The 27761-nt window shown below is 38.6% G+C and overlaps 3 protein-coding genes and 1 long non-coding RNA gene across 9 annotated transcripts in view; 2 read left to right on the forward strand and 2 right to left on the reverse strand.

The window, feature by feature from the left end:
- elavl1a (ELAV like RNA binding protein 1a) overlaps positions 1-2092 on the forward strand; it is a 10254-nt gene extending 8162 nt beyond the window's left edge. For all 5 annotated transcript variants that reach the window (XM_007564540.2, XM_007564539.2, XM_007564538.2 and 2 more), the window contains one exon: positions 608-2092. In XM_007564540.2, coding sequence (XP_007564602.1) covers positions 608-932 — 325 coding nt within the window. In that variant the 3' untranslated portion in view covers positions 933-2092. The remainder of the gene's footprint in view (positions 1-607) is intronic.
- An 81-nt stretch (positions 2093-2173) lies between these two features.
- Positions 2174-13973, reverse strand: slc1a8b (solute carrier family 1 member 8b). Of its 2 annotated transcripts, XM_007564543.2 has the most exons (11): positions 13020-13967; positions 11698-11777; positions 11132-11347; positions 8520-8562; positions 8219-8432; positions 7271-7370; positions 5304-5537; positions 5018-5212; positions 4791-4925; positions 4558-4699; positions 2174-4427 (listed from the first exon to the last, which is right to left on the reverse strand). In XM_007564543.2, the coding sequence occupies exons 1-11, from the start codon at positions 13182-13184 to the stop codon at positions 4281-4283; spliced, it is 1671 nt and encodes a 556-aa protein (XP_007564605.1). In that variant the 5' UTR covers positions 13185-13967; the 3' UTR covers positions 2174-4280. The 2 variants fall into 2 exon arrangements, with proteins under 2 accessions (XP_007564605.1, XP_007564604.1); XM_007564542.2 differs by having other exon boundaries at positions 2174-4699; positions 13020-13973.
- A 1687-nt stretch (positions 13974-15660) lies between these two features.
- On the forward strand, positions 15661-17603 carry LOC103146581 (immunoglobulin lambda-like polypeptide 1; the record flags this gene model as incomplete). The annotated part of the gene is made up of 3 exons (XM_016677676.1): positions 15661-15877; positions 16164-16268; positions 17051-17603. Coding segments are annotated over 3 exons (651 nt in total), but the record flags the coding sequence as incomplete, so codon positions are not given.
- Positions 17604-20713: 3110 nt separating this feature from the next.
- On the reverse strand, positions 20714-27107 carry LOC107837634 (uncharacterized). Its single transcript, XR_001663675.1, has 3 exons — positions 26933-27107; positions 23415-23420; positions 20714-20725 (listed from the first exon to the last, which is right to left on the reverse strand). It is a non-coding gene; the product is annotated as an uncharacterized LOC107837634 (long non-coding RNA).
- Positions 27108-27761: the final 654 nt, after the last annotated feature.

Here is a 27761-nt window from a genome sequence, read left to right on the forward strand (position 1 = left end):
GTCATATGTTATTACTAGAGCTGTTGTAAACGAATATTTTAGTAATCGAGGTACTCGAATCATTCGAGGAATCGTTTCAGCCCTAGTTATTACATTACAACTTAACATTTGAGTGTTTCATTGTGACTTTATGTGATCGAATAAAATCACACATTATGCTGCTTAAGATCTGAAAAGTGTGGCATGCATTTTAACGTTGAGATTACCTCACCTGCAGCTACAGATTCAATTTTAGTGTTTGATGGAGCCTCTTAAGACTGAATGTTTTAAGTTGTAATCCAGTCTTGGCTCTATTTTACAGTTTTTTTTTTAGCTCTTTTCCCTTCCACTCTGACCCCACATCATAATGATGCCACCACCATGTTTTATGGATGGGCAAGCAGCATTCAGAGTTGATGTGATGTGCAATTTTTTTTAAGCACATACTGTTTTTATAGGTTGGAAAATCTCAGTTTTGGTCTTATCAGAAAAGTTTAATATTTCTTCCAATGAGCCATTTCCATTGGTCCAATAAACAAAATCCAGTTAATTAATGAATTGTCAAGTTACAAAGTGTAACTGATTCTAGGAGTATTCCTAAGTGTACGCAAATCCTTGCTGTTGCCAGGTTTTCTCCGATGGGCGTTGACCACATGGGGGGCATGGGAGGCGTGAACGTTCCCGGGAACTCCTCCTCCGGCTGGTGCATCTTCATCTACAACCTGGGCCAGGACGCGGACGAGAGCATCCTGTGGCAGATGTTCGGCCCTTTCGGCGCAGTCACAAATGTCAAGGTGATCCGTGACTTCAACACCAACAAGTGCAAGGGCTTCGGCTTCGTTACCATGACAAACTACGAGGAGGCGGCCATGGCCATAACCAGCCTGAACGGGTACCGGCTCGGAGATAAGATACTGCAAGTGTCCTTTAAGACTAGCAAGGGCCACAAGTAGAGTGATTTGGACAATGGGTGTAGAGGGGTGCAGTAAACATGCTGTGTCAGGCTTTTTTTTTTCTTTCTCTCTCTCTCTCTTTGTAGAAAGGTAAATTTAAATGCCAAAGGCTGGCACATTTTTGGTTTAATCATATTCAGAGTAAACTGAGAATTTCAGTCTTCTGCACCTTTGTACTTGTCTAAAAACTGTCTATTTTTTTTTCTTGTCTGTGTTGTTTTCCAGTATCATTCTACTCTTTTTGGAGGGTATTATTGTCACTCACTTTCAGTTTATTTTGAGTGCATAAAGACGTAATCCCACAGATAGACTTTTGAAATTGTTCTCTGAAGCTAAAATACTGTTATGTTATATGTGTTGCATGATTCTCATTTAGGAAAGCATGAGGACGACAGAGGGCTCATTACTGGGCAAAGATGATTTAAACAGGAAACCTGCGAGTTGTTCAAGGCAAAGACAATTCGGTGGTTAATATAGAGCAAAAAGTAAAACCCAATCTGATCTGTTCACGTAGAAACGGATGCCTTAAATTGTTATAAATCGAAAACCGATCTGTTTGGCGTAAAAGAGCAAAGCACTTTTAACCAGTTATTGTTTGAAGTTGCTCTGGTTACCGACCTTTTTGATGCTAACGTAAAACATTAGTTCATCGTCTGACCAACATTTTAACTACGAGTAGCTTAGAAGCAAAAATCCTATTTGCTTTGGTACCCCTAAAAGTGTATTTTATTCTTTGTTGTATTACATGAGTCTTGTTTTAAAAAAATAAAAATACAATAAATAAGACTAAAAACGGACCAAAGCCAGAGATCTAACAAATCAAGATTTTTCTAATGTGATTTAGTAAATTAATATTTTGGATTCATTTTTTTCCAAGCGGTACTGACGTCTCTGATGCTTGCTGACATCAACCCCCTGTTCAGTTCTCCTGTTTTCTTTTTGTTTGTTTCCTTTTCAGTTATTTTCTTTTGTTTTAGTTACTTTTCTTTGTAGAGAGCTACGTTTTTGTTTCGGTATAACTTGCAAAGGAGAGCTCATCTTAAATTTGTAGGAAACATTAATGGCCTTTGTTAATTTAGGTTTGCTTTTGTTTGTTTCTTTGATTTTTGATTGTTTCATTATAAATATTAAACCATTAAATTTTCTTTCGTTTTGCTGAACATTTTGTTTGGTTTGTTTCTTTTATTTATTTGAACATTTATTTTGAGTTTTGTCTTTTTTTGTTTATTTTCTTTTTCAGTTTTTTTTTTTTTTCCCGAAGCAGCGATTCTTCAGTGGGGAAAGAAAAACAAACAAAACGTTCCAACGTTTGCTGATGATTTTGAACGACATGGCAACAAGATCACATTAAAATATTCAAAATGAAGTGGACCAAAACCAATTCAGATAATTTTGGGGAAATGTTCAGACTATATAGACATTTCAAGAGGAAAGCGAGGTTCCGGTACATAAGAAATAATAATAATAAAAAAATTAAGCCTCTGTCAGGCAGGATTAAAAAATCTAGTCGATATATAACATGCAAGAATCATCTCCAATAATCTTAGAGTGATGCACATTGAATATTTTCTATTCATTGTGGTTAGGAAAAGTGACACAAGTTTTATTTCATGAAAATATTTTAATGATCTCATATGTGAGCGGATTTTGCTTTTATCGAGTGAGGTTTAAATTGTGTTTAAATGTTTCTGCTTATGTCAAATGATTTAGGAACTCTCTTGGCGTAAAAAAGTTCAGCATGACTTTGTTTTATTCGAGTTTAACAGGAACTGGCCCAAGAGACCTTTGGTTTATATTTAAAGCCACATTTTAAATCTGACACTTATGTGAATTCAAATAGTAAGTTTCCACTCTATTTTAGGTAATTTGATTTATAAAATTCATATAAAGTCTTAAAATAAGACATTTTGCTTCCTAATATTCATATTTATGTCACCGTCCTTACCTCTGTGCAATATTTTAAGGCTTGATTAAAGCAGGCGATAGTCTTGGACTTCTTTTTTTTACAGGTTGTTTTTTACTGACATGTTAGTGCTTTTGTTCTTTTCTTTCTGCAGTCTTGTTTGATATGTATGAAATGTTGAGGTTTGTTTCAGAGGCAGTTGAAACATTCTGCAGTCTGCCTTAATTTATATGATAAAATAGTGTAAAATACAGGAAGTGGCATTTATTTATTTGAGTGTACGCCATTATACTTGATACATATTCTAGTGTTTTTAATGGGTTATTGACTTGTTCTTTTTGTTATGAACATGTTTAACACTATGTTCAAGTTCATTAATGTCTGCTAACCTTGATTAACTTCATTAAAATGTGGGAAAATTACAGAATTACTAAAATTAAATGTCTTCAGAAGCCTACTGTGAATTTTGTTTAGTGGTTGTTGAACATCTGTAGCATTTTGTCATAGGTTAAAAATGCCATGTTTAAATGTTTTCTTTTAAATTTAACACTTAATCTGTTTACCTAAGTTATTGAAGCTTTGTTTATTAAGAATACACATTCAAGAACATTTTTAAAAATCTAAACCAATCTTTATTACTGTTTATTTTGGTAAAATAAGACAAATCAAAAGAGAAAAGCCTGAATAGTAAAGTTTATAACAGCAAGCTTTGTGTGTTTTGTATCTGATCTGTAAAATGTCCTAAAAATAGAATATTCACAATGACTACGGTGAATTACCAGTAGGGTAATACTACCTGGAGGATAACGCAGAGATCCTCTTTAGAAAAATTAAATGTGAGAAAAACACAATCTTCTCTTGGAGTATTGCAGAATTTTATTACAAAACAAACACAAATCTCAAAGTACACGTATAAAAACAGAAATGATTCTGTACATTCAACATTCAAATCAACTTTTCTGCATTGATTTTGTGCCCGTTGATAGTTTTTTTTTTTTTTTTTTAAACATACAATGTCTAAACTTTGTTTAGTTTTTCTAAATGGTTTCTATCAACATTCAAGTCTTCCCATTTATTAGCTTCATATTAAGGCAGCTTAAAACCTTACAATCAAACTCGGAGTCAACTTTATAAGGACTGCTTGTATCTGCTTGTCGCCACAGGTCGATCGGTATTCACTCGTATCACATCGGCTTTATTCGTACTTCCTTTCCACTCAGTAGCCCGTACTTCAGGTTACACATTATATGTGTAAAGGAGGTTTTCTTGACTCATCATGGCACTGGCAAAATACACGTTAAGCCACTCTGCCTTGACACCTCGGTTTGCTATGAAGATATGCTGTATTCCCTCCCAGAACTAAGCTCCCTGTGCTTCAAGTATGTCCTCTGGAGATGAATGAATCTCTCGAATCCCTTTCAGTTCCCTCAGTAACACAGGAGGGCTCAGACTTGGCAGAGATTGTAGCAGGGCACGGGCCTCTCCAGCACGTTGTCGCCATCCACCTCGAACACGTAGTCGCAGCGGTGTGTGATCAGAGGCGCGTCGGACATGGCCACGCTCTGATTGCCAAACGAGATCACGGTGTCTCTCTGGAGGGAAGAAGACGGCGGTATAATAGTTACTGAGGTCGACTGTTTTTGTTTTTTTTAGGGGTTTTTTTAGCCAAGATCTACAGAGGAGTTCAGGCTGGTCATAATAATGAACAGAAACAAATCTTACCCTTTCCTTACTGACAGAAGAACCAGCAGAAGAATTGGCTGCAGCAGCTGCTGCTTTGTCAAAGTCCTTTTTGCACAAGTGCGCCATAATCCCAGCTGCCAATGCGTCACCCAGAACGTTGATCATCGTCCGAAACCGATCGCTGCAACGCCAAGCGAGAAAAACCTTCACTCACTGCCCAAGCTGACGCCACCTGCTTCTTTTTTTTTTCTTAAATCGTAGGTCAGACTTACAGAACCCAGTCGATGGCCACAATCAGGGAGATGTCAGCAGGCGGTAACCCCACAGAGGTCAAGACTATCACCATGGTAACCAAGCCTGCTTGAGGTATGCCAGCTGCCCCGATGCTAGCTGCTGTTGCTGTAATACTGATGCAGGGGACAAAAAAAACAGATGGAAGATGTTAGTTGGTTCTAAACAGAACAACTGGTAGGACGGTGTCCTCAGTGTCCGTCCTCACCTAATAGTTACCAGCTGGCCAAAGTCCAAGTCGTAATCATTGACCTGAGCGATAAATATGGCTGCCACAGCCTCATACAAGGCCGTCCCGTCCATGTTGATGGTGGCTCCCACCGGCAGGACGAAGCGGGCGATCTGCCGGTCCACCCCGCAGTTCTCCAGGAGACACTTCATTGTGATCGGAAGTGTGGCTGAGCTGCAGAGAAATACGGCCAGTCGCGAATTAGATGAGTTTGTCAAATTGAACTTCTTCAATTTTAAGAATGGATCAACAACGACTCTCGCACCTGGACGAAGTCGCCAGAGCAATGACGAGGGCTTGCAGCAGGCCTCGGATGTACGCAAAGGGGTTTTTGCGGGTGAAGAAGTAGTAGAAGAGAGGCAGCAGGATGAGGCCGTGCACGAACAGACCAGCCAGGACGGTGATGAAGTACATGCCCAGTTTCTCTCCCAGGTGGGCTGGGTCGTGCATGTCCAGGATCTTTCCTGCGACCAGGAACACGATGCCAAAGGGGAAGTACCTGCAAAGAGAAGAGAGGAAACCTTGTTTTCATTTGATTGATCAATCTAAACACAAGGAAGCATCTACTGATTACAAAGCAATTAAAAGTTGATTAAGTGCCAAATCCTCTCTGGTATTGTAGAGAACAACATCCCCTCCTTTTGTTGGTGCATCTTTTCATCATCTAAATTTTTATGTTTTCTCAGACAGGTCCCTTACCAATACATAATGGCACAGAGCAAAAGTATGATCCAGTGCTCTTGTTTTCTTGCTTTGTTCTTCTATTTTGAAGACCACGAACTACATAATTGTACTTGTGTAATAATTATGTAAAAAATAAAAATGTGCGCTTGTTTGTGCTCAATATTTCTTTTTCAGTCTTGTGTTTTTTTAAAGTCCCTAAAAATCTTACTGAGTATATGAGTTACAATGTAGCCATTTTGAAAAGTCATCTGCTTTTCCACACTTTTATTTCTTCATTATAGTCATAAACTGACTTTGTAACGGTTCACTACGGGTAAAATTAAGCTTTGTCTCCCCCTGCTGGACATTTAATAAATTGTATTCTGCCTTGGCTTCACTTTAGAGTTTGCCGATTTGTACGTCATTTAAAAATGGAGCTGAAAAATTTTATAAAAAATAAAATGCAACACACGACTAACCAATGAATTGTGTCTAACATAATTTCATTGATGCAGATTCAAATGCACATTTGTGACAGTGATTAAAACAGCTCATTTGTCAAATGGACTCCACATTTGGACAATTTTGTCTTATTAGGCTACTTCATGCTGACACATCTTCACTTTTTTTCAGACATACACCCTCTTTGTATTTCCTCAGATTACCTTTCCCTGATTTTAAAATGGGGTTGATGCTCTGAAACATAGAAGATGTGACAAAAACAGACACATTTTGCAAGAACCCTTTTCAAATCACTGTCTATTATGGTTTAGCACAACATTTCTGAGGGAAATACCAAAAATGTCAGCGAAGACGAGAGTCCCTGGGACGTTGCCTGGAAATAATTAAGGACGATCTTTCAATGTGAACAAAATATATAAATCCATCAGTACCGTTTTAATCCTAGCACACCAAAGTATTTAGCCTTTTTGTTACTAAAATACCACGGCATCATCTGCAAAAAATATCATCCATTAAAGTTTTCCCTCAAAAGCAGACACTTAAAGCAGTGGATTACCGAGTTTGCCTTGAAACAATCTGACCGGGCCAACCTCAACCTCATGGAGCACTTCTGGGATTAACTGCGACACAGACTGAACCAAACCTTTTCATCCAGCAGAGGTGGCTGACCTCGCTAATGCTCCTGCGGCCGCTGCCAGGTCTCAGAAGAGCAGAGGCTGTAATAGCAGATTAATGCTCGTGGCTTTGGAATTAGATGCTTGTAATCACACATGGATGTGGCGCACAGGTGGATGTGATGTTCTACGTTGGGGTGGAGGGGAATCTCTGCTGGCCACAATGCCAACCACATCCAGTGAGGTGAATTGAAACTAATCTTGTTTCTAGAAGTCCGTCTTCGCCATTGTTGCATTTCTAGCAGGATTACGTGTGAAGCCACGAGGACAGCTCGGACATCTCTGCTCACCCTTCAGCCATTTCTTTGATAGGATTTATTTCTCAACCTAATCTGGCTCCGCCATGTGATCGGCGGGATGTTTTTAGATGCATCAGATTGTCAGTAATCGCTCTTTTTTAAGAGATTGCATGTGAGTGAAAGTACAAACTCACCACATGGCCGCATTAATGATCTTCATCACGCACTCGTTTATGCACTGGCACACGTTGACCAGCGGCAATCCACGTTCGCCCATCTTCCCCAGCAGCAGACCTGAGATCAGACACAACGAAGACGCATTTGTTGGCAGTCAGCAGATGTTTCTGCTGTTTCATGAGTGTATAAAAACATTTTCAGGTTTTCTTTTATGGTGAAAGACAGGATTTTTTTATTACTCTCTTCAAATTCAGAAGTTTGTATAAATCAAGACTGAGATGCCTTTAAACAGTTTGAGATATCCCAGATGATGATGTCATGCTCAGTAAGCTACTTAAAGGTTAAATCACACGATTTAACTTTGATGTGGCCACGCATGTGAATCCTAAGGCGGCACTTCAAACACACTCTGTGACATCGTGGGAAAATAAAAAGAAGAGTGTTGTGGATCCCCAAAAAGTCTGGACCATTTCCAAGAGCCCCCCAAAAAAGACATTTATCTGTTCAATTAATTCCCATTATAGACACAATGTTCAAAAGAGGTCAAACTGTTGAGGAAGAAGATTCACTCTCTGTACCACATATGGACTAAAGACCTTGCAACATCAGGAAAATACACCTCATGTGCAAAATGGATCCTTCAAATGGACAATGTCTCCAATCAAATCAAGAATAGAGACAACGACAGCAGCTTCCTGGCTAAAACTCCAGAAACGAAGCCTGGGGAAATCACTTAAAAGGCAATTCGACAACTAATAAAATCTCTGTAAAACTCTTTTGCTGTTCTTCTGTTTACCAAATAGCGGGACAGTGAGGAAGTAACAGAGAAGATATAACACAGTTACAAAGAAATGCCACAAAACAACATATTTCTAGTAAAATCTTACATTTATAAGTTACACCATTGTTTCTGATCTCTTTTTTCCCCCTTTATTTTGGTTTTAGTTTGGAGGTGAATCTCTTACCCATGGTGGCTGAGAAGATGACAATCCCCAACACGTTCATGCCTTTGCTCGTACTGGGAACGATTTTATACTTGATGTCGGGCGCAGGAGTGATCTCCAGGAAAACAGGGTGGCCGAGTCGAGGGTTGTGATAATCGGGCATGACGTAGACGAAGTTGGCCTGAGACTCTTTCTCGTTGGAGCTCTGCACACTTGGCACCAGGTCCGTCCGGTACTGAAACAAAAATAAATTTAAGATTTAAACTTGGTCGACGTCATCTGACGTTAGTTTCTGAGGTGGCTTGTGTTTTTTGCCTCTCACCTGCTGAAATGTAGCTTCAATTAGATTTGATGGGATCATGTTCCTGGAGAAGACAGCAAACATAAAACCACAGGTTAAAACACTGTAAAACTTGTTTTTAGTACACTTACAAAATAAGATAAAAAAATTAAAAATTCTGGAAAAACACATGAGTCAGTTGCATTTTCTTTTCTGTGTGTGTGAGATTAAGATTATGAATCTTACATTAGAAATGCATATATAAATGCAAGGGTTTTGTAATTCTAAAAGCCATCTGCATATTCTGTTTGCAGATGTAAAGCGATATATGAAAAACAGATTTCTTCTTTAAACTACAATCTACCATAAATATTAAAGTAAAAAAGACACAGACTTGGCAGGAGTGGCATCCTGCTCCTCGAAGTTGAGTTTTTGTAGATTAATATTTTGCTTCAATTACATCAAGTCTTTGACTGGGCCAGTCTAGCACATAAATATACTATGCCTATGCTATGCTGTGCTAGGATAGGCTAGGCTCTGCGTTTGCTTTTCCAAACCGCTCCATTAACAATGTGTTTAGGTTATTGTCTTGCCGGAAGGTGAAAGGGTTAATTAGGTTATGAACCATGTGTTCAACGTGTTTCACCATTCATAGTTTTACATTTAAAAAGTTTTATTTTGGTCCTATTAGCATCTTTTTCCTCATTTGCTGGGTTCCCTACAAACCTTGTGGCCAACTGCAATCCTGACTCTTGGTGCCCCCTTTGCCCCTTTTACTTATTTATACTTAGATTAATTTAGTCAAATGTGAACTCTGTTTTGTTCCCTGACGACAGCAGAACAAAGGATCCACTTAAATTACGCCAAACAGCAGTAAGAGGTTTACAGCAGCCTGTCCTGGGACTGCATTTATTTATACAGCAGGCGTCAGAGGCCCCTGCAGCTACGTCATCAGACACGTAACACGGCTGAAAAGTACAAACCGCACATCTCTGCAGTATAATTAGTTTTAAGACGAGGGTATTAGTCGAGCCGGGCCTGGAGAGCTGGGCCGTAAGCCGGAGCACGCTGTGACTTCTTTCTCCCGTAGTGAAGCTGCGCAAAGAGCTTCTGGGAAGGTTCAGGCTTAGCAGATCACAAATAATTGCCCTATTTTTAGACCAACTGCAGCGTAGAAGTAATGCTGCAGTTATTCTTCAGGAATTATGTCTCACTCCTTTAATGACGCTGTGCTAAAACGGTCAGATAACTAAGATATTTTACTGGATTTTCGTTTAACTTCAATTCAAATGTGCCACCACGCTGTTTTGGCGTACCATCTTTGAAGGAGGCACTCGCAGATGTTTTAGGGGAAATCCCATTCTCTGCTTTCCTTTAACCTACGGTTCTGTAAACTATAATGGGAGGCAAGTTTGAATCGTGTTCTGGTTTCTCCCTGTGAATGCATGGCTTCTCTCTGGATACTCCAGCTTCCTATTACAAGTCATAAACTTGACTGCTAGCTTAACTGGTAGGTTGCTAGCTTTACCTGTGTGCAGGTTATTTGTCCTGTGTGTCTCTCTGTTCATTAACATTTTCACATTTTTCTTGCATTATAGCCATAAGAATCATTGTACCTACTGCATTTATGGAAATGCAGTTAAAAAAAAATGCATGGTTTGATTTCAGATTGGATAGGAATCTTCTGTGAACAGCAAATTTTCAAGTCTGGCCACAGATTATCAATTGTATTTAGGCATGGACTTTGACTAGGTCACTCTAACACACAAAGAGGCTGTGGTTTAAAATCTCCCATTGCAGCTCTGGCTGAATCTTTTGAACTCATCTGTCTGGATGGTTTTGCATCCTTCTACAGTTTTCTTTTTTTCTTTTTACAGTGATTGTATGTCATCTATCTTCCCATGAAAACTGAACATCTTTTCCCTGCTCAGGAAACAAGGTTCACGCCACGTTTCAAGGTGTTAAAGTGTTATTTTTCGGACTAGATCGTTGTCTTCATCCCTTATTTCCAAATTTAAATCGGTATTCATGAGAATGTTTTTTAAACCAGGGTTTTGTTTTTGAACTTCATTCACAAGGATCGTATTTTTCAGGTTCATACAGTAAATAATAGCCTTCCCATCGACAGGTTCTCATGAAGCCTCTCCTCTGCTTCTCTGATTAATGCTCTCTGAAAAATGCTAGCAGTAAAAGGTTAGTAGTTGTTGGCATATTCTTTATTTTTTCATGGGTGGGATGACTAATGTATGTGATTTGTAGCTTAATTTTGGTTTAAATATATTCACTCTGTGTTCCTCTGACTTCATGATGTTGTTTATTCACTAATGTTCTCTAAGAAACATCAGACATTCACAAAACAAAACAAAAAAAAAAACGAAAAGAGAAGTGGAAACCATTCCACTTCATACTGGAGCGGAACGCTGTACTCCATTGCATTATCCCAGTTCAATATATTGTTAATTTAATGTGATTAAACACTTGCGTAATTGAGTATCAAGTCATTTTGCAAAGCATTAGGATCACTGCCTACTTGAACAAAGTTGTAAAACTTTGCTGACTACTAATCTGCGCTCGTACCCTGCTCACAAAGCAACGTCATGTCATTTCTGAACAGTTTTTTCTGTTTTGTTTTTTTTGAACGTGTGAACGCTGACCTGATGAGGTCGAGCAGAGCGTCGGCGGAGGTCATGACGGGGCCCGTGCTTCCGTGGTGACCGTCTTTCTCTTGCCCCGTCCCCGGGTGAATGATGAGCACCAGGACGATGCCCACAATCACGGCGATGAAGGTTGTCCACAGGTAGTACGTTATCGTCAGGACACCCAGGCGGCCGCTGGCCTTCGTGTCCATGGCCGACAGGCCAGACATGAGACTGGATGGGAGATTAGAAGCAATGAGATCAAACGTGTCATGTTCTTTTAGCTTTAACTACTTTCTATTTGTCAGCTTTTTTTGGGCTGTTTTGACTGCAGATTTTCTCTCATGCTGTCCGTTTGAAGCTCAACCGTTAAATCAGTTGTGTTCGCTTCATAATTGACAGATTTAACTTTGTGAATATTTTTAAGCTAAAATCAAGATTGCTATCTGTTATTACCAACAACCAAAGACTGCAGGTGTAATTTCGGCAAACAAAATACCACAATAATCGTAGCTTTTCAGACGATGTTGACCAACAACTTTATCTCATGTAGGTTTGGACCAATGAGTTTAACAGGTTCTTACCTGGAAGTGATGAGAGGCAGAATTAACATCTTCAACATCCTCATCAATAATTCTCCAGGGAAAGAGAAATAGATCTTTGCCTGCAAACAGGTCAGACAGAGTTAGGTAAATAAAGCTTATAATAATTGCATTTTAGAGATTTTTTTTTAATGTATTCTGTATTCTGTGCCGTGTAAACAAACTTGATTGATTCATCGATAGCTCCCAAGCGCTTCAGCTAGCGAGCTAACCCACCCTGAGAACAGGCTGAATACTCAAGTATGTCTAATAAAACAATTGAACAGATGTACAATAACTGAACTAAACATGAAGACCTGTGATATTTAATTTTGTTTAGTTTAATCTGTAGAAAGCAGATGAGTTTCTTTATTACTGCATCATTCATTCTGTTTTCCTCAGAACTTTTTGTTAACCTATTAATCGTGATGTATCTCTTTCGTTTTAAGATACTTCATCTCTGCCAGTTTTTTTTTTTTTAAATTGTGGTTACATTCTTTGTTTATAGCATTTAACACCCCCTATTTACCACAATAATACTGCAATATTAGGTAGTTCAAGAAAAAGCTAAGAATATTGCAATGACAGTTTGACTTTGCATTGATTCTTATGTAATTATTTGTTCAGTCAGTAAGCTTCCTTCAGTCTGAAGGATTTCCTTGCAGAACCATTCTGGTTGTGCGTCAATAAGTCAGTTCCTGTCCAAAAGCATTAAGCTCCTAAGAATACCTCACCTTACCGTGACCAGCAGTTCAGAACAAGAAATACTGCACAGACCAAGCAATGAATATCTGCTTAGTTTGTGCATATAAAATTAATTTCCAGTTGTATATCAGGTAAATAACTTAACAACAAAAATAATTACATTAAAGAACAACTAAGTCAGCATCAACGTGAAAATAAAACCATCCCTTTAAAACTGATATTAAGCAGAAAAAAAACAGATTTAATACTCACCCATTATTTGCAATAATAGTGATGAAACTAAACCAAATTTTTTGAAGAGTTTAAGATCAGAAATTCTTCTGGATCACCGATTGTGAGTTAACGACATGCACATATTTATATGTAATGTTTTATAGTAATTATAGCCATTTAAACTGTCTCTGTGCGTTTTGAGATCTGACCTGACCTTCTTGTTGCCGGTTGCGCTCACTTGCATAACTGACTTTCACTAATTCCTCAGCACAGTTTTACAGGCGCTTGTGCTCTTCTTTCACACATTTCCCAATCTAAAATAGTACTTTTATTTATTTTTGTTTTTAAAATCTGATACTTCTTTGCTTATTGGTGCTGATTTTCCCTTTTCTCTTCCCCGTTCGTACCTGCGTAGAGAGGTTGAACGTCCTCAGGACAAATCCAAGAACGCAGCCGGTGATGACGGCGAACACGGACAGAGTCAGCAGCCCGTTCCTTTTACAGTAGTCCTTCACGTACTCCCTGACTTTCACAGACACCACGCGTTTAAACAGCTTCTTCCACGTCTCCATCCCTGCTTCAGGCTCGGTCCTCAGCCCAGCCGCGGGCCCCCTGCCCCGCTTAGAGTCCACTGACGGCCGAAGGCTCTCCGAGGGCCTCACGGTGTCTGAATGTGTCCCAACAGGAAAGTGAGACAGGGGACAGAATGTGAGCCTGACCTGATGTGGGTCCCGCTAAGCACTGAGGAGCTCATCCAGTCTGAGGGAGGAAGTGTCGGCAGACTGATTCCCGGTAAAGCATTGGCTAAAAGGATTATCCCTATCTCCCTCTAATAGAGGTTCCTTCACAGCCACAGAGGCTTAGTGGAGAGGTTAAAGGAAAGACAGCAGCACCAATTAGTGCCCCCATTCATAGCCAGTTGCAGATTATTGGTACCCACCTCCAAGCCTTCCCATTCATGAAACCAGAGCCCAACTCTATGACGCCTTTAAGAAAACCCAAAACTTCACTTACATTAGCGTGACTTACTATTTTTAAGGTTCAGAAATTACATTTATGTTAACAATACACATCGATATTTAATGAATGATTACATATATCTGGAATTGACCTTTAGAAAATGAAGAAATGCGTGTTTTTCTACAATGTCTGTTATTATAAAGTAGGATCGAGAGTGGCGTCCAAATGCCGCAACCGCAGCTTGCCTTTGTTCGCCGCTGTCCCAGTTGTCGGTCTATTTCTGTGGCCTGTTTGCAAGACTTCTTAACTCTGCAGTCAACCGACGTCTGCTGACGTCTCTGATCCAAGAGGGATGCCAACATCAGCCTGTCCTGCCTAACAATGGCCACCCACGTCAACTGTGAACAATCCAATAAAACCTAATCTGTGCCTTGGAGGAACATGACATGGAACAAAACCAGAACGATGTCCTTTAAATACATCAGTACTTTCTTGGAAAACGTTTATTTACCCCCTTCCACTGACCAAATGGAGGTTTATTTAAAAAATGTCATCTAAAACATTTTAAAGTGTGTTCAGTTCGACAGCTGCTAGCATAAATTAGCATACCTGCTAGGACTGTAGCAAAAATTATTTTACTTTTGATTCTATTTGGCAACTTCAAAAAACTTGAATCAGTCAAATATGGGCTTCAGGCTTAATGGCAACTGTGGTAAATATTTGTACGCAAACTAAAAAAAAATTACATTTTATTGCAGTAACATAATCTGGCACGGAAAGAGAATTCAATGGAGCAAAACCCACAGTAAAGATATTTGTTTTTGATTAAACCATCAGAAGCTAGAGGTTTACCTTATGTTCTAAATGAATTTTGGAAAATTTGGTCTGAATTAATGTGAAATAATAAGAAAGAAAATATGTCATATTATACAGGGTATGTCTTAATGTCTGGTTTCAGTGAAGCTACTTGCCTCATCTACACAGTCGAAACAATAATTATAAAATCACAAAGACAGAAATCAGGGGTGGACGACTGCCCATATTTACTCTGCCACTGTTAGCAGGATGATAAGTGACGTAAAACAACAAATCTTTCAAACATTTGACATCTATGTCAAAGACAACAAAGTGCAGAGAAGCAGCGTCTCTGTTGGTGCTTAAACTAAATCAGAACTGCAGGCTGCTGTAAATAAGAGGAAAATTAGTGATAAAGATTATTTGATTTGAAACAAAGAAAATTATAAGGTATGCCCTTAACTGACTTTAGTCTCTGTCAAAAATCAAAATTAGAATAAAAATGGCATGAAGTGTTTTGCTTTATTGTGATAGGTTGAGGTTTTAATGTGTGGAAAGACCATTGATAGAAGAAATATTAAACGAAGGAACAGATGGTGAGGTTTCATCTCTGTGTTCAGTGGTCTGGATCAGAGTCTGTTCAGTTTCTGCTCTAACAGCTCAGAGTGTCTGCAGTCTGACTGAGGGAGGTTTTTGTACGGCTACTAATCACTGTCTGAACACGTTGGCACCATTTACATTACGGATACCCTTACAGTAATAAACTGCAGCATCTTGAGCCTGAACTCCACTGATGGTCAAAGTGAAGTCAGAGCCGCTTCCACTGCCACTAAACCGAGATGGAGTTCCTGATTGAAGCGTCTTTGCATACTTTATCATGAGCTGTGGAGGCTGTCCTGGTTTCTGCTGATACCAGAACATAGCATAATCTCCATCAGAATATCTGAGCACAGCAGGATTTGTTGTACACCTGATAGTGACAGTGGATCCTGGTGTAACCGTCTCCACTGCAGGTTGAGTCACAGTGATCTGAGCTCTGCATCCTGCAGACAAAAACAAATCCTTCATTTGTCAGCAGAAAGAAAGGAGAGAAAAGGCAGCAGCACATCATGGTAGAAATGTTGCTGAGTGAATGAACCTGTAAAGCAGCAGCAGGTCAGCGTCCAGATGAGGATGGTGATGAGGGTCATGGTGCTTGTTGCTTCTGCTGGCTTGACTGACAGATCTGAGTCCTGCAGTGTTGAACTCACAGGACTATAAACCTTCTCAGTTCACTGGAGGATCAGCTGACCATGCAAAGCCTCCACTCTATGGAAATCATCTCTCTGCTCTCAGACAAACAGAGACACTGAACCAACACTAATAGATACTGGATTTAAAACTCTCATCATCTTATTGGAAGAGAAGAAAATAAAACAGAAACAACATGAAGGATTTTCACTTCTTGGATTAAATTTAAATTTCTCTTGGACATACAAGGATAATGTTCCTCTTTTACTAAAATTTACTGGTAAATATATAATATATCAATGTAAGTTGATGTCTGCTTTAAGGTTTTAATGAATTAAATTATACTGAAAAACAGTTTTAACCTTGTAAACATAATGAAAGCTGCAATGTTAAACAATGATGCAATGCAGTAGAGGAGAGAAAGGAACTTTTACTTTTCATTGGTGATAAAATGAAAATATTGTCCTAAGTTATGAAGAAATTTAAAGCTGAATTAATGTTGGATGATTTGCAGATTAAATACAGTCTAATCTGTGATTTTTATCACTTTAAAAACATCATTTCAGCAGCTAGACGTCTCCTGACAGTGCAGGAGGTTTTTGTACGGCCTCTCAATGAGTTTGTATCACTGTGGTGGACTTTTGGTGGAGGAACCAAACTCATCGTTAACTGTGAGTATCACCATTTAATTTTATATAAATCAAAATTAATTTTTACTCTTTATGTGATCAAACATTATTATTTTTGTGAGCGCTTCATGTGTATATTTTTATTTGTTTGACTTTGTTACCATTAGGTCAAATAGTTTATATGTAATAAATGTTCATGTATTTTATACCGTTTACCAAATTATATGATTATTTGAAAACAAACATTACATCAGTTCTGTATTTTTTAATTAAATAGTGAAATATTGTTTTTAGACTTTAGTGGAGGATCCTAATTCTGAAACCACAAATATATCCTTATATTTAAAAATATTGAATGCATTAAAATCTGTTGCCGATGCTTGTAAAAAAATAAACAAAATGTAAAAATATTTGCTTTATTTTGAGCTTTTAAAGTTTCCAGTCTGTTAGTTTGATGCAGTAAAGAGGAAGTGAAACAAACAGATGGAAAATCTTTAACTGTGTTCAGCCATTTTGTTTCCATGAAGCAAATCTTTACAGAACCAACATATTTACAGTAAATGTTGTTTTATTCACATTGATATTTCATGTTGCTCCTTTTATTCCTGACGAGTCGAAGTCAGAACATTTCAGCTCTGATGTGTTTTTCTCTGGAAGCTCCAGAAGATTTGAATAAAAAGCTGAAAGTGAAGTAAACATGGATGAATGAATCCAGCCTCTAAACCATCCGTCTCCTCAGTGTTATATTATAGTCCACTGTGATATGTGTGTGTCCTGACCAGCAGACGTTGATCTGCTCCTCGTGTCTCTGCTCTCCCCTCCAGCCGGCCCCGCGGTCCCACCCTCAGTCTCTCTGCTGCCCCCCTCCTCTGAGCAGCTCTCTGGGGGCTCGGCCACGCTGCTCTGCCTGCTGAGCGGCTACTCTCCTCAGGGAGCCCAGGTGAGCTGGGAGGTGGACGGCACGGCGGTGACAGACGGGGTCCTGAGCAGCTCGGAGGAGGAGAAGAGCGGACGCTACGGCAGCAGCAGCACCTTAAGCCTGAGCCAGGAGAAGTGGATGAAAGGAGAGCAGTACTCCTGCAGGGTGGCCCATCAGGGCCACAGCCAGGTCCAGAGCATCCGGAGGAGCCAGTGTGAGGGCCAGAGAGGCTGACTGAGGCCCAGAGCAGGAGCTCTTAGTGGGAGAGCAGCAGGAGAAACACCTGCTGCTCTCAGCAATAGGAGTCTGGATGAAGGCAAACTAAAGCTTGTGTGACGCTCAACTAAACCGCTGAGAAACGTTCAACAACTTAGACTAATGTGTGAAGCTCAGCAGCTGGATGTGAGTGGGATTCATTTGCTGTGTGTTTTAATAAAGCTTGCTCTGATACATTATAATGGAGAGAGTTTCATTACTGTCATGACAAAGAAGAAGAAAGTTGAGTTTATCAAGAGTGGCACTTTAAATAATTACTATATTGCACTTTGGCCACAGCGTTGTCCCATATTTGCGACACCTCAGTGAACACATCCACACAGTAATTCAGCGCATGAGTGACAACTTTTTTTCATCGCAGATGCAACGTGTGTCTCAGTACAGCTAGCTTTGCTAGCATCACGTCCTCAGAGCTTACCTTTCTTTAAGCTTTCCATCGAAGTGACGCTAAAAGTAGGACGAAGTTCCCACCGTCTGTGAAAGCTAAGCGCTGCTTATTTTACATGTCACCATATCTATGATTTATACAGCGCTATTATATTACTGACGATTAGACAGACATCTTCTCCCACTCAGAGGAAACCACTGCGCATGTCTGGAGCTCCGCGTGCGAGGAAAGGTGGAGGCGATGGGTGACAACAGACACTACGTCACGTTATTGCTTGGATTTTACGGCGCCACCTTAAGTCCTTGAACTTCACATTTTAACGGACAAAAAGAGAGCAGTGCGACTTGGATGTAACGAGTAACGCGACAGTTTTGTCGAAATGTAGTGAAATAAAAAGTACAGATACTTACTGTAAAATGTAGTGGAGTAAAAGTAGAAAGTACCCATTATTAAATCTACTTAAGTAAAGTACAGATACACGAAAATTGTACTAAAGTAATAACGGTTACTTCCCACCATTGCATAGAAACGGTGGTCGCTCCCAAGAGGAAATTATATTACTAAGGAAAATAGTGACGCAAAGTGATTTCAATAAGTAATTGTAGTCTGACTATTGGATTTGAAAAAGCAACGCGTTAGATTAATATTTAATGAAAAAAGCGGTCCGACGTGAGTCATCATCACTGGCTGCAGCTAGCATAACATGTCATGAATGCTAAGGCTAGTTATGTTATGCTGGTTATGCTAGTTCTCATGAAAATGAGAGAGCGAGAGGAAGAAAGTTGTTTTTTAATATGAGGAAACGAGCATAATGTGGTGGTGAGCATATTCTGACTTTTGATCCACTTGTGAAGTGAAATGTATTTTTATTTTTAGTTTTTTTTTTTTTAGTTTTTTTTAAAGTTTTTTTAGGCTCTAATAAAGTTTTTTAGGCTGATGTTTAACAGTGGTTGCAGAGGAAATTGGGGGAAGAGGGAAGGGAGTGAAATGCAGCAGATTCCCCAGGACTGGGAATTAAATCCAGGTAGATCTTTTGCTTTTTCCAACTCCTCTTTCACACAACTTATCTCCTGCTGGTATTTTTCGGCTTGTCGTTTTAGCGCAGTGACATCGGTTTCATACCGACTGTTTAGCTCCAGGTCCAAACCTTTAACTTTCTCCAACTCAGCCTGGGCACAACTTTCTTTCTCCTGCAGGAATTTAATTTCTTTCCTTTTGTTTTCTTGGAGGACATTTGTTGCTCTCAGGTTGTTGAGAATCGCCATGTCCTCCTCTGATTTTTGCAGATGAGCTTTTCTCTCCTGTATTATCTGCTGCTGTAATTTTTCAATTTGTTGTTGCAGTGCACACTGGATAAGCCTCTCTTCCTTTTCTCTTTTTGAAAGAGCAGTTTCCCTCAGCTTTATATTCTGCTCATATGTTTCAGCCTGCTGCTGCAATTCCATATCATTTTCATACTTAATCTTTAGCTCCTGGTATGAAAAGTGGACCTGATCAAGTTCATTAAGAATGAACTTCTCCCTCTTGTGCAGAATTTTGATCTCTCCTGACATTTTTTGGAAGAGCTCCTCCTTTTCAGCTCTCAGGTCGTTGATAAGCTGCTGATTCTCCTTAACTTTCTCTAAATTGGCGTCTTTCTCCTGGCTAACCTCCTACTTATATCTTTCTACATCTCGTTTTAGTTCAGAAATATCCCTTTCATACTTGCCGATGAATTCATGGCATGAATGTTTCATCTCATTAAATTTTTTCTGCAAACGTTTCTTATCACCTTGCAGGAATTTGATTTCTTTGGTTTTGTTTTCCTGGAGGACGGCATTCGTTGCTCTCAGGTCGTCAATAAGCGCCATGTCTTCCTCTGATTTCTTAAGATGCTCTTTTCTCTGCTCAATTATCTGTTCTTGTAACACCATATCTATTTCATATCTACACTTTAGCTGCTCATATTTGATGGTTTTGCTTGGTAACTTCTGTGATGTGTTCACTGAACCAGTTCCTATCATTTCTCTGCACCTGCAGCCTTCAGTCAGAATGAAGGAGGTTTTTGTACGACTATAAATCACTGTGTGAACACGAAGCCGCCATGGTCACCCATACAGTAATAATCTCCAGCATCTTCAGCCTGAAAACCACTGATGCTTAAAGTGTAATCAGAACCAGATCTACTGCCGCTGAATCTAGATGGAGTTCCTGAGAACCGACTTGAAGCCTGATATATAAGAAGTTTAGGAGGCTGTCCAGGTTTCAGCAGGTACCAACTGAGATCAGAACCAATATTAGAACTTCCTGTGGCGCTGATGGTCACAGTCGCTCCAACACTGACTGACTTTGATGGTTCAGACTGAGTCAGAAAATTATTGGCAGATGATGCTGAAAGGAGAGATGAGCAACGTTAAAGGAAAACAATAATAAGTATGAGTTCAAAGAAAACTTGATAAATTTAAAAGTCAGTCTGACCCTGAGTGAGAAAACCCAACACAACCATTAGAGCTACTGGAGACGTCATCCTGATGCAGGTTTCAGTGTCGGAGCTCAAACACACTTTGGACTTTCTGCAGCAGAAGAACTTAAAGCTTGAGGAGCAGCGAAGCATCGAGATCATGCAAATCCACACCTGCTGAGATGAAACAGGAAACATAGAGATGATTCAGCCAACACTTCATCTAGTGACAATATTCAGTTTTTATTTCAACTGAAGATCAAATAAAGTATTTATTGGTTGTTCATGATGTTTTCCATATTCAACACTTTTATAGTGTTTCTTTGTCCCCTAAATGTGATGTGTAGTTATAAACTAAAACACACAAAATCAGCAAATGTTTGACATAAAATAGATCCATAAATTGAGCAACATAAGGTTTAAATCTTTGTAATGTTACCTGTATTCATGTTTCAATGATCCTCATTATGTTTCTTCTTGGTATGTCAAGGTTATCAAAGTGACTTTGATCTATTTGGACCTGTGATTTAAAAATGTCCTTTTGTTTATGATTTATATTTTGAGTTTGTACTATTTAGAATTGATATGCAGAACATATCCATGTTTACTCTTAAATTACACTTGTGATTAATGTTGACATTAAATGTAAAAGAAAATTGCATACACATCGTCTGAAAAATATTATACATTTTGTTCACTTCTTGTTTATTAATCAGCTGATCAAATTCACCTAATTGATGTTCTTCAATAACCACTAAATTAAATAGGTTCTCATCAATTGAAAAGCTCCAGATTCAACCTCATTACATCATTTGTCTTTCTGTTTTAATATGATACTCTTGTAATTCATTGGCCATTCTAGTGTAGAAATGTAATCATTTAATGAGAAGAATTTTGTCTAACTTTGTGTTTCTACTTTCCTGGATATTTTCTTGCTTATTGGAATCCAGACATTTTGCAACAACTTGATTTACAAAAGTTACAGACATTTTGGTTAGAAAGTGTCCTTAATGTTCTAATAAAATGATTTAAAAAGACCTGAACTCCATTTCTATCCATTTTCTAACGCCCTGGTCCCTTACTGGGGTCAGGAGGGTTGCTGGTGCCTAACGTTCTGGGCAAGAGGCGGGGTTCACCCTGGACAGGTCGCCAGTCTGTTGCAGGGCAACACACAGGACAAACAACCATGTACACACACACACTCACACCTAGGGAGAATGTAGAGAGTGCATGGTGGTGCAGTTGCCTTGCAGCAAGAAGGTTCTGGGTTCGATTCCCAGCCCCAGTCTTTCTGCATGGAGTTTGCATGTTCTCCCTGTGCATGCATGGGTTTTCTCTGGGTACTCCGGTTTCCTCCCACAGTCCAAAAACATGACTGTCAGGTTAATTGGCCTCTCCAAATTGCCCCTAGGTGTGAGTGTGTGTGTGCATGGTTGTTTGTCCTGTCTCTGTGTTGCCCTGCAACAGACTGGTGACCTGTCCAGGGTGACTCCGCCTCTCAACCGGAACGTTAGCTGGAGATAAGCACCAGCACCTCCCGACCCCACTAAGGGACAAGGGTGTAAAGAAAATGAATGGATGGAATATTTGCTGATTGGTTTCTTGAATCTTAAAGATGAAAGCATGAAAACCCAAAACAAAAACTCACATTTTTATTTGTGCAGACATCATTAGCTGCTCTGAAAATAAATAGAGATAGTGATATATATACACAGGAACAAGAGATAACAGAGGGAACAAGCCTCTACTTGAATGAATGTAGGTAGAAAATGTGTTGATCTGTATCAGTGAAAAAAGGAAGTAATGAAAGAAAGTAGATAGTAATGAAAAATATGACCAGATTTATTTCCTGTGCCAGTAAAAATAATTTGTTAGAGTCAAGATGTTTTATTTTACTGTCTAAATTTGTGTTTTTATATCTTTTTCTTACGTTTGAATCTTTTTAGATATGTTAGGGTTTCCAGTCGTCTCTGTGTTCAGTGGTCTGTTTCAGAGTCTGTTCAGTTTCTGCTCTAACAGCTCAGAGTGTCTGCAGTCTGACTGAGGGAGGTTTTTGTACGGCTACTAATCACTGTGTGAACTCTAGGCCACTATGGCGACTCTGACAGTAATAAACTGCAGCATCTTCAGTCTGAACTCCACTGAATGTCAAAGTGAAGTCAGAGCCGCTTCCACTGCCACTAAACCGAGATGGAGTTCCTGATTGAAGCGTCTTTGCATACTTTATTATGAGCTTTGGAGGCTGTCCTGGTTTCTGCTGATACCAGAACATGCCCTGGTTACCATCAGACCATCTGTGCACAGCAGGATTTGTTGTACATCTGATAGTGACAGTGGATCCTGGTGTACCCGTCTCCACTGCAGGTTGAGTCACAGTGATCTGAGCTCTGCATCCTGCAGACAAAAACAAATCCTTCATTTGTCAGCAGAAAGAAAGGAGAGAAAAGGCAGCAGCACATCATGGTAGAAATGTTGCTGAGTGAATGAACCTGTGAAGCAGCAGCAGGTCAGCGTCCAGATGAGGATGGTGATGAGGGTCATGGTGCTTGTTGCTTCTGCTGGCTTGACTGACAGATCTGAGTCCTGCAGTGTTGAACTCACAGGACTATAAACCTTCTCAGTTCACTGGAGGATCAGCTGACCATGCAAAGCCTCCACTCTATGGAAATCATATCTCTGCTCTCACCACTCTCATGACAAATTTTGATGCAATATATGATACTTTATTAAAAATCACAAACCACAAAGAAATATGTTAAAATCAACGTTGGTTTTATTTGATTTTTCACCTCTGGTCTCGTTACCAACTCTCTACTCTTTTGTACAGCTCTTAACAACTCTCTGAACACTATACCATTGTTGCCGAGTTTATTTTATCTCTATTATCTTTATTGATGATGAAGCTCTCAGAGTGCTGCTGTTCAGTCTCTGACACATTGACTAAATTTAAAGCTAGCATGTAGTAGCTTTAAGCTCTTAAAGTTTCATCTTCAGATAACCTCTGTACAGGATAAGGCTATCAGAAGGCAGAACTCAGTCAAGCAGTGCTGCATTAAAATCATGCAAACTGTTTTTTCAGCACCTGTCCATGTGAAACTGAGAGCGTTATAGTTAGTAAAGAAAATATTTCAACTCCCTGAGGACAGAACCAGTTCATCTGGAAACTCACAACTCTGCTTCTTATGCAATTCCCTTCAAACAGAGTAAATTTCCAAAACCTGAGCTACGATGCTCTCTGCTGGCAGTCTACCTTAAACACTGTTTTTATTGATATTAGTTTATTGTTTAAGCAAATTGAGTATGCTAAGAGGAATACCTTGTCCTAAAATCTGAATTTCTGAATTAAAGTCTTGTAAAACTGTTTAAACCTAGCACATTTGAGCTAATTGATTTTTTTTTTGAAAACCAATTAAGTATTCAAAATTGTAGAAAAAAAACATTTTGTTCAAAAACATTTTAAATGTCATATATGCAAGAAAGCAATTGTTTTCATGTTCACTGTATTTTCTAAAATTTGTTTTTAAAAGAAACAGGGATTTATCTTTAGGATAAATTTGATATAAGTGACTCGATTAGAGCAAAACAAAAGGAAAAAAAAATGTTACAGGTCTCATTGAATCGGATCATCTCATTGAATCATTTCTGTCAGCAATCAAGAAACAGAGTATGAAGAGTTAAAAGAGATGATGAGGGGCGTCCAGGGAATCTTTGATTTGAGATCGATCAAATATTAAAATTACTCAGCTGATTTTTCTCTCCAAGAAAATTTAAACTTGGAACAATAATGGCTTAAAAATGCTGTGTTGTCATCATAACTTGTAAATAATCCTACAATTTATAAAAAACAAAAAAATAGCATTTACATAACATGTTTCTTCTGTTTTTATTCTTTGAAACACTTAAATGTTTCAAATCATCTAACAAATTATGATGTCCGACAAAGATAACACCAGTAAATACAAAATTCAGGTTTTAAATTATTTGTAAGTTTTTTTTGTTTGTTTTTTTTATAAAGGAAAACAAAAAAGCTAATTCAAACTCACCTATGCCTATGTAAAAAAAAAAAAAAAAGTAAGTCTACTTAAAGCGAATGTGTTGTTTGGCTCTTTCCAGAAACTACCATCAAACATGTCTTGAAAGTTGCCAATAAGTTAAGGAATTTATTTCCCACTCCTGGCATTGATCTTGCTGGTTCACTTCGTTCACTGGTACCTGCTGCAAAACCCAAGTGTTTGCAGCCTGACACCGGTCAAACCGGTGGCAGGATGTCCTCCTTCAGTTTTTACGCTAGAGAGCAAAATTCACGGTTTAATAGTTGCACAACTGAAGCTCCACAAAGTTCTACTTTGTCTCGTTTTGGTTTGTCCAAAACGTGTACACCTAGTCCAGTCCAGAGTACACCCTGGACTGGCTATCTGCCCAGGGTGTACTTTGCTTCCCCCTCACCGCTGACTCAGATAGGCTGACTGCACAAGAGAGTAAAAAGAATGGACAGCTGCACTTCCGAAGGTGAGTTTATTTTTCATAAATTGTGATACAGTGCCCTCTGCTGACGGATCACCGTCAACACTTTGTATCGGCAATTTCCAAATTATATCAGAAAAACGTAAGAACCCTGACCCCGCCTCTCAACCCCAATGTATTTTCTTAAAAAGAGTTTGATTTGATATATCGCTTATAAAGTCTGAATGTTTTAATGGAGGCAAATCACAACGTCTCTATAAAACCTTTTCAAAGTGTAGCAAAAAGTACATTTTGATCCTTGTTTGCATACAGATCCAAGTGCTAGCTAGCATGCAATTAGCTAGCTAGCCACAAACCCAATAAGTTTGGTTTAGAGGGTTGCCACCTTTCATAAATAAAAATAAGGGATGTTCCCCACGGCGCATCGCCCTACTCTCATGGGGTGGGACGTCCGCTGCAGTGATAGACATTGTTTTATGGCGGTGTGTTTTGTTTTTAAAAAGTGATCCATAGACCAATTGTTCATGCATAGAGGTCGGTTAGACTACCCCAAAATTGTACTCCAATCAAAGTAGCATACCTTAAACACATTTAATTAAGCAAGTGTAAAAAGTATTTGGTAAACTACTCAAGTACTGAGTAACTGATCACAACACCTGATTTAATATTCCAAATGTGTCCTAAATGTGTCCTCAGACAGCCAAATGTATAAAAGTTATGTGAACATTCTGGTATTTTAGTCAGTCTTTTTTGAAACAAACAAACAAAAAAACAGAGCAATATTTCATCATTTGATATATTACATGAGCCAAAGAGCCACATCTGTCTCCAGAGATCCAGGTTGAAGATCCCTGGCAGATGGGAAGTGTGATCCTATCTCTATACAGCAGCTAAAAGTGCAGCACTAGAATATTTAATTCATTGTTAAAGTAAAATTGTATAGGTTAAAAAAAAATCCATCACTGAGTATTAACATAAGACATTTATTTAGTATAATTTCTTAGGTGTCCCGTTGGCCCCCATCTAGAACCACCCCTGGACTGCAGATCTGTGTCTGGTGCATTAATAATACAAATGACCACTGAACACTGAATTCATAAAAATATATCAGCATTTCAAAATAAAGCATAGAGAAAGCATTAACAAACCTTTTAAAGTAGGAAATATTAATGCCTATTTGTATAATTTGTTCTTTAAATGACCATTAGTATTATTTTGGCTGATATTATTAATAAGCAAATAATCAAACCAATATAACCAACTAAAAGCACAATAAAAAAACTTAATCAATAATAAAATGTTCTACCATATCAGCCTCAGGAGATGACTGATGGATGAAGAGATACTGATTTCTGGTTCTTTAGACTCTAACGCGTCTACAGTGCCTCTCCGGAGCCATCCTGTCTTTCACACTGTCCCACGATGGACACGTTTTTTAAAATTGTCTTTATTCATCCTCACAAACATTATTCCCACTCACGTATGTATCTTTACGAGAGGTTTTGCCTCTAAGGACTGTGGAGATTCGGGACAAGGACGTTTTAAAAACACCCGGGTTGATAGCACCTTACCGCGGCTGCGTAGTGTCCGTTTCTAGGCAACCGTGACAACAGCGTCGGTCCGTAGAGTTCTGGGGTCCACCAGTGTTTGTTTCACTTAATGTTGATATGTGTGTCATAGGCGTGTCTATCGGACATTTATAGAAATACGGAACGAATCGCGTCTCGTATCGGTTCAATGCGGGACGCAACATTTAACACCCAAATACGGGACGATTACGTATTTTACGGGACGGGTGGCAACCCTATTTAGAGACAAAGAGTCTGTGGCAATAAGTTTTAACATGAATTCGGTTTCGTCTGACTATCCGGAATTACATTCCGGATATCTAAAAATGCATTTTGACTAGACAAAACTACATTTTGACTATCCGGAAAGATAATTTAAAATATCTGTAGTTACATTCTGACTAGTAAGAATAATAATTCAAGATATCTTCAATTACATTTTGACTAGTCAAAATTCCTTTCAAGATATCTCAAATTACTTCACTGGATCTGTCATTTGACGGGACACATATCCGTAATTACAATTTAAGATATCTTCAACACAATTATGACTAGTCAAAATTACAATTTTAGATATCTGAATTAAGAATGACGTGGAAGCCCCTTTGTGGTGTCCAAACAGTTGCCTGCAGAATTTTACGTTTCCTGTACAATTGTCAGTAAATGCCACAAATTAGAAAGAGTTCGACAATGTTGGAAATGCGGACATAGTAAAACTTTATAAACTATAAGACTGCTTCTGATATCTGCAAAGAATTTCCTGTTTATTCATTTCCAACGAACCGAATGCACTTAAAAACAGCTTTCAAAAGCTAAAATTGCTATTGTCAAACCATTTTCAACATGAAAGTGATGAATTTTCAAACATCTTTTTTCGTTTTCTCTATTTTTCATTGTTTTATTAAACTTTCAAATTGCTACGTAAGTCAGGGACGTTTTGACTAGATACAATACTAATTTAAGATATCAGAAATGTCATTCTGACTAGTTGGATTGTCAATTTAAGATATCTTAAATAGAAAAGCTGTGTAATTCAAGATATCTCAAATTCATTCAGATATATCTTAAAAGGAATTTTGACTAGTCAAAATTACAATTCAAGATATCTTTAATTTAGTTTTGTCTAGTGTTAAGAAAATAAATTTAAAATAAGCTAGTTTTAAAACTTAACATGTCTTGATTCAAATAGGCTAATTGTGGTTTTAAAATCAGTAATGTATTCTGGCTTTTTGACCTTTATGTTACCTGTAGTTACAACAGATGGTTTGCTAGGATTGTTTGAATTGCCTTTTGTCTGTGTGGGAAAACAATACAGTAGAAGTTCTAGCTTTTCACACTCATCTGTGAAAAGCTGTTCAACAAGTGAGTGTGTCAGGGTTTGGTAAAAATAAAAAAAAAAGGCTTAAAGTTTCCAAACACCATGGCTTCCAGCTTATGCACTGAATCATAACAGATTTATTATTACAGAGAAATGTTTGGC

This window comes from Poecilia formosa, unplaced genomic scaffold (genome assembly GCF_000485575.1).
Source record: "Poecilia formosa unplaced genomic scaffold, Poecilia_formosa-5.1.2 Scaffold160, whole genome shotgun sequence".
Taxonomy (NCBI): domain Eukaryota; kingdom Metazoa; phylum Chordata; class Actinopteri; order Cyprinodontiformes; family Poeciliidae; genus Poecilia; species Poecilia formosa.

Coding starts and splice junctions, on each gene's coding strand:
- slc1a8b (XM_007564542.2), bottom strand. CDS start 13,184: ATGGAGACGTGGAAGAAGCTGTTTAAACGCGTGGTGTCTGTGAAAGTC. Junction 8,433..8,519: donor TTGAAGCTACATTTCAGCAG/GTGAGAGGCAAA, acceptor TTTTTGTTTCAG/TACCGGACGGACCTGGTGCC. Junction 4,926..5,017: donor GGCCAGCTGGTAACTATTAG/GTGAGGACGGAC, acceptor CCCCTGCATCAG/TATTACAGCAACAGCAGCTA.